We start from the raw sequence: 6,900 nt of genomic DNA, 5'->3' as shown, positions 1-6,900 counted from the left end.
TCAACAGAATGTGGCAAGAGAGATGGGATAAGGAGGGAAAAGGCAGACACCTGTATAACATACACAAGGAGGTAACAGCTAGTAAAATCAGTGGATTGGAAAGGCAGGAGGAAACATGGTTAAACAGATTGAGGATGGGACACACAAGTTTAAACAGTGGATTACATATTATAGGGAAACACCAGACTGGAGTATGCACACACTGTGGAGAAATAGAAAACGTAAAACACATACTGCTAGACTGCACACAATATTCCAGAGAGAGGGAAAAGATGAAGAGAGTTGTAAAGAAAGATCTAACAATAGGAAATTTGTTGAGTACAGCTTGCACACAGTCCACAGTTAGGGCTGTTATAGCTTTCCTTAAAGAAACCCAACTAGCAAGTAGAATTTAAATTATTATTATTATTATTATTATTATTTTTTTTTTTTTCTTTCTTTCTTTCTTTCTTTCTTTCTTTCTTTTATTTGTTTAAATAGGGTATAAATAGCATCCCATTGGGTCACTCCTCAGCCCGGAAGATGGCGGTAGTGCACTAAGTATGCAAACTGCCAATAAACATTACAGAAGAAGAAGAAGAAGATGCTCTCACCAGTTAAGGAAAGCTCGCCAGTCTTCCTGCCTTCCTGACGTTCTAATTTTAGAACTTTGTGTGTTGGTTATGGGTTTGAACTACAGAAGTGTAATCTTCTCATTAGACGATCTTTGCAATAACGGAGGTTGGCCAGCAGGGGTGCTACCGCTGTGACCCGGATTCATAACACCAGCTGGAAAGGGCTAATTGGTTAGCTAACCGGCTAACACATTCAGGCTGCTACTTTCGTTCTTTAGTCACGGTCTCCGTTATTCACCGGCACAGGGGCGTCTCACTGGCCGAAGAAGAGGAGGATATCTGGGCGGCTGTCGTAGAGGACACACCGAGAGACGACGTGATGACGTTTAATCAGGCGGAAGTCTGTCTCCGTTAGCGTCCGTTAGCATCCGTTAGCAGCATCACCGGGACCCGAAGGGGACGTCGTAAACAGCTAGCCAAGCTAAAGCTAAAGCTAACACAACAACAGAGACGGTAACTGGCGTCACTGGTTCGTTTTAATGAGACGTGTAGAGTTGTTTGGTGGAGCTAATAAGTGTTAGCTTCCATGCTACCATCACGTGAGGGTTTGGTCACATCTGTGTCACTGAGGCTGATCAGCTGTGAAATCCAGATGTTTGAGAATCACTGAGAATAAATCTGCTTCTGTTATTTAGATTAAAATGTATAAACTGAATAATCCGCTTTATTTACAAATGTTTGTGTAAAGTGTTTGTAGTTCTGACCTCTGACCTCTGACCTCTGACCTCTGACCTCTGACCTCTGAACGCATCTGGAAGTTAGTTCCGACCAATAACTTCAGGAACTCGTCCTCTGAGCAGAGTGGATGGATTCTGACAGCAGCAACATGTATCATGTCTTAGAGTCAGTCAGATGAATGATCAGGTCCTCAGGTCAATAAATAACCAGCAGATGTTGTTTTTATTACATGTTGTGGTGCTTTAGAGTCTGTCCACACACACGGTGACCTACCTGACAGAATCTAAATGTCAGTAAACACAACACAGCCTCTAGTAGTGACAGTTAGCTTAGCATTGCTATGTAGCATGCCTTGGTGACTGGTTCCCCTGGGGAGTTACATGTGTGAACAACATGGAGGAAATCTCCATCTTCTTCTGGATTGTATAATGATCACAATGGTAGAATGTGATGATGTCCAGGAGAAATAAAATGTCCAAAGGTTGAATTGTGTGTACGTTGCCTCCTGTAGTGGAATCAGGAGGATTTTGGAGCCAGATTCACTTTCAAGAGGTAAAAACCCAACGTGGAACACTTTGGGTTCTTTGGTTCTCCACATGTCCACATGGAGAGTGGGTCTGGTTCTATTGTTACTAGAACCTTTGTGGTATTTCTCTAAACTCTTGGTCCAGTTCTAGTCAAGGGGTTGCTGAATGAGTTCAGAATGATATCATTGCTATCAGGGTGTTTTCTACTCTCTCATCTACTGACTCTGGTCTTTGTTCTGTAACTTCTTTCCCAGACGTGTTAAGGCGCGATGGGGAATCAGCTGGCGGGCATCGCCCCCTCTCAGATCCTCTCGGTTGACAGCTACTTCTCAGACATCCATGACCTGGAGTATGATAAAAGTCTGGGCAGCACTCGCTTCTTCAAGGTGGCCCGGGCCAAACACCGGGAGGGGCTGGTGGTGGTGAAGGTGTTCGCCATCCAGGACCCCTCGCTGCCGCTGACCAGCTACAAGCAGGAGCTGGAGGAGCTGAAGATCCGGCTGCACTCCTGCCAGAACTGCCTCCCCTTCCAGAAGACCTCCCTGACAGAGAAGGCGGCCATCTTGTTCCGACAGTATGTCCGGGACAACCTGTACGACCGCATCAGCACACGGCCGTTCCTCAACAACGTGGAGAAGCGCTGGCTCGCCTTCCAGATCCTCAACGCCGTCGACCAGGCGCACAAGGCCGGCGTCCGCCACGGAGACATCAAGACGGAGAACGTGATGGTGACCAGCTGGAACTGGGTGCTGCTCACCGACTTCGCCAGCTTCAAGCCCACATACCTGCCGGAGGACAACCCCGCCGACTTCAACTACTTTTTCGACACGTCCAGGCGGAGGACGTGCTACATCGCCCCCGAGAGGTTTGTGGACGGGAGCATGTTCACCACCGAGAGCGACCAGAACACGCCGCTGGTCGACCTGACCAACAACAACCAGAGGAGCAGAGGGGAGCTCAGACAGGCCATGGACATCTTCTCTGCAGGTCAGAGACGGGTCAGAGACGGGTTCATGTTGGCAGCCATCTTTGATTCTGGAGTCTTCAGTCTTGTTTTTATGTTTGTTGTTCTTGTTGTTTGCTTGTTAGTTTTAATCTCGTCTCTTTAACGTGTCGTCATAGTTTCTATCTTCAGGTTTTAGTCTTAGTCACAGAATAAATGGATGAATGTGTGACTCTGGTTCAGAGACGTGTCCTTCAGTTGCAGAGATGTTTCCTGTGAAGAGCCAGAGTTCTGATCTCTTTGTGTGGTTGCAGGTTGTGTGATAGCAGAGTTGTTCACGGAGGGCGTTCCTCTCTTCGATCTGTCCCAGCTGCTGGCGTATCGTAAAGGACACTTCCAGACGGAGCACGTCCTCATGAAGATCGAGGACCGGAGCGTCAGAGAGCTGGTACTCATTCAGTCCTCGCTCCATTTAACGTAGGAGACACATCAGAGGTGTCGTTAGCGTAGCAGCGGTAGCAGCCAGGCTAGCTGAAAGCCAAAATGCTGCAGTTAGGACGTGTGTCTTTTAATATTTAACACACTGAACTGATGCTTGTTAACGCTGAGTACATCCCAGCCATCATCAGTGCTTGTGTCGTGGTGTCCGTCCTCTCAGGTGGCTCAGATGGTTCAGCGGGAGCCTGAGAAGCGTCTGACGGCCGAGGAGTATCTGAAGCAGCAGAGAGGAAAAGCGTTCCCCGACATCTTCTACACCTTCCTGCTGCCGTACATGGCTCAGTTCGCCAAGGAGACCTTCCAGTCGGCTGACGAGCGCGTCCTCGTCATCCGCAAAGACCTCAACAACATCCTGCACAACCTGCGAGGAGGTGAGACGGATTGATGCGTTAGCTCTCCTTAAGCTAACCAGCTAGCCTCAGCTAACCAGCTAGCCTCAGCTAACAGAGAGAACACACAGACACGTTTCTCAGTCGTCATGTCAGAGTTTCTTCTTCTGTCTCAATATTTCATCAACTAATGTAACTGATCTAGTTTTATTATCTTCTTTAGAGTCTGTCCACATGATTCTACATCAGCTATCCACCACATGGTGACGTGACTGATAGAATCTGAGCCCTGTGCCTCATTTCATTTCATACATGGTTATTTTGCCTCCATCTAGTGGTCTAATGGTGGTACTACAGATAACGAACACAACACAGCCATCTAGTAGTGACAGTTAGCTTAGCATTGATATGTAGCATGCCTTGGTGACTGGTTTCCCTGGGGAGTTCCATGTGTGAACAACATGGAGGAAATCTCCATCTTCTTCTGGATTGTATAATGATCACAATGGTAGAATGTGATGATGTCCAGGAGAAATAAAATGTCCAAAGGTTGAATTGTGTGTACGTTGCCTCCTGTAACCAGATTCCCTTTCAAGAGGCAATTAACAGCGTTGTTGTTTCTCCTCCAGGCTCCTCCTCCTCCTCCTCCTCCTCCTCTTTGTCCCAGGACGGTGGTGACGTTGTGCTGAGCTCCAGGGAGGAGCAGGGCCTCATCGTCCTGGTGTCCGTCATCTCCTCCTGCCTGCAGACGCTCCACTCCTGTGACTCTAAGCTGGCTGCGTTGGAGCTCGTCCTCCACCTGGCCCCCCGGCTCGGCGTGGACGTCCTGCTGGACCGCATCACGCCGTACCTCCTGCACTTCTGCAACGACCCTGTGCCTCGGGTGCGCGCTCAGGCCGTCCGGACTCTGGCCAAGGTGCTGGCGCTGGTGAAGGAGGTGCCGAGGAACGACGTCAACATCTACCCAGAGTACATCCTGCCGGGCATCGCCCACCTCGCCCAGGACGACGCCACCATCGTCAGGCTGGCGTACGCAGGTCAGCGGCAGAAACACGGCGTCTAGCGAGGGCGGGCGGGCGGCGTGGCGGCGTGGCGGCGTGGCGGCGTGGCGCTCTCTAACCTGGTCTGATCTTCTTCTCAGAAAACATCGCCCACCTGGCAGAGAGCGCGCTGCGTTTCCTGGAGTTGGTTCAAGAGAACAACGTGAACACGGAGCAGGACGTGAGCGGAGAAGACGCCGAGGAAGCTCTTCACCCCAACGAGAACTACGACTCAGGTGAGCCGGGCGTCCGTCCCGCTGCAGCTTTTAAACGTGTCTGACTGTCGTTGTCGAGGCTGACCGTGTTGTTGCGTCCGGCGCCCAGAGCTGCAGGCGCTCCATGAGATGGTCCAGCAGAAGGTGGTGACGCTGCTCAGCGACTCTGAGAACATCGTCAAACAGTCTCTGATGGAGAACGGCATCACGCGTCTCTGCGTCTTCTTCGGCCGACAGAAAGCCAACGACGTCCTGCTGTCCCACATGATCACCTTCCTCAACGACAAGAACGACTGGCACCTGAGGGGCGCCTTCTTCGACAGCATCGTGGGTAAGAGGACCCGCCTCACACGAGTCACGTCTGTTCATTCACATCGATCTGACTGACCCCCCCCGCCTCCCCCCCCTCTCTGTGCTTGCCGTCGTCATGGCAACGGTCTCCAGGCGTGGCGGCGTACGTGGGCTGGCAGAGCTCGTCCATCCTGAAGCCTCTGCTGCAGCAGGGTCTGAGCGACACCGAGGAGTTCGTCATCTACAAAGCTCTGAACGCTCTGACCTGCATGTGTCAGCTGGGGCTGCTGCAGAAGCCTCACATCTACGAGTTCGTCAGCGACATCGGTGACGCTTCCTCCGTCCTCTTCACACGGTACCGTCCCTTTAAGACCCTGGTCTCACCCCGTTTGTCCTCTGCCTCCCGCCGTAGCGCCCTTCCTGTGCCACCCCAACCTGTGGATCCGCTACGGGGCGGTGGGCTTCATCACGGTCGTCGCTCAGCACCTCAACGTGGCCGACGTCTACTGCAAACTGATGCCCCACCTGAACCCCTTCATCACCCAGCCCATCATCCAGGTGAGTCCTCGCCTGCTCCTCCTCCTCCTCCTCTTCCTCCCCCTCCTCTCCTCTCCTCCTCCTCCTCCTCCTCCTCCTCCTCCTCCTCTCATCACATCACATCACCCTCCTCTCCTCCTCCTCCTCCTCTCATCACCCTCCTCCTCCTCCTCCTCCTCCTCCTCCTCTCATCACCCCTCCTCCTCCTCCTCTCATCACCCCTCCTCCTCCTCCTCCTCCTCCTCCTCCTCCTCTTCCTCTCATCACCCCTCCTCCTCCTCCTCCTCCTCCTCCTCCTCCTCTTCCTCTCATCACCCTCCTCCTCCTCCTCCTCCTCCTCCTCCTCCTCCTCCTCTCATCACCCCTCCTCCTCCTCCTCCTCCTCCCCCTCCTCTCATCACCCTCCTCCTCCTCCTCCTCCTCCTCTCATCACCCTCCTCCTCCTCCTCCTCCTCCTCTCATCACCCCTCCTCCTCCTCCTCTCATCACCCCTCCTCCTCCTCCTCCTCCTCCTCCTCCTCCTCCTCTTCCTCTCATCACCCCTCCTCCTCCTCCTCCTCCTCCTCCTCCTCCTCCTCCTCCTCTTCCTCTCATCACCCTCCTCCTCCTCCTCCTCCTCTCATCACCCCTCCTCCTCCTCCTCCTCCTCCCCCTCCTCCTCCTCCTCCTCCTCTCATCCCCCTCCTCCTCCCCCTCCCCCTCCTCCTCCCCCTCCCCCTCCTCTCATCACCCTCCTCCTCCTCCTCCTCCTCCTCTCATCACCCTCCTCCTCCTCCTCCCCCTCCTCCTCCTCCCCCTCATCACCCTCCTCCCCCTCTCATCACCCTCCTCCTCCTCCTCCTCCTCCTCCTCCTCACCCTCCTCCTCCTCCTCTCTGTGTCCAGATTGATAAGGAGCTGGTTCTGCTCAGCGTCCTGAAGGAGCCGGTGAGCCGCTCCATCTTCGACTACACCCTCCCCCTCCTCCCCCTCCTCCTCCTCCTCCTCCCCCTCCTCCTCCTCCCCCTCCTCCTCACCCTCCTCCTCCTCCTCCTCCTCTCCTCCTCCTCCTCCTCTCATCACATCACCCTCCTCCTCTTCCTCCTCCTCCTCCTCTCATCACCCTCCTCCTCCTCCTCCTCCTCCTCCTCCTCTCATCACCCCTCCTCCTCCTCCTCTCATCACCCCTCCTCCTCCTCCTCCTCCTCCTCCTCCTCCTCCTCTTCCTCTCATCACCCCTCCTCCTCCTC

At 53.4% G+C, this 6,900-nt stretch overlaps 1 protein-coding gene across 1 annotated transcript in view; it reads left to right on the top strand.

Annotated features, from left to right (window-relative positions):
- Nucleotides 1-485: 485 nt before the first annotated feature.
- The window catches only part of pik3r4 (phosphoinositide-3-kinase, regulatory subunit 4), a 14,352-nt gene continuing 7,937 nt past the window's right edge, over nt 486-6,900 (top strand). The window contains 9 exon segments of the mRNA XM_084556254.1: nt 486-1,067; nt 2,074-2,806; nt 3,077-3,210; nt 3,421-3,631; nt 4,219-4,626; nt 4,731-4,865; nt 4,954-5,175; nt 5,289-5,462; nt 5,548-5,693. Of these exon segments, the coding sequence (XP_084412380.1) occupies nt 2,089-2,806; nt 3,077-3,210; nt 3,421-3,631; nt 4,219-4,626; nt 4,731-4,865; nt 4,954-5,175; nt 5,289-5,462; nt 5,548-5,693 (2,148 nt within the window). The 5' untranslated portion in view covers nt 486-1,067; nt 2,074-2,088.

Source organism: Chelon labrosus, assembly GCF_963514085.1.
Source record: "Chelon labrosus genome assembly, chromosome: 12".
Classification (NCBI taxonomy): Eukaryota; Metazoa; Chordata; class Actinopteri; order Mugiliformes; family Mugilidae; genus Chelon; species Chelon labrosus.
This window is presented reverse-complemented; position numbering and strand designations above follow the sequence as displayed.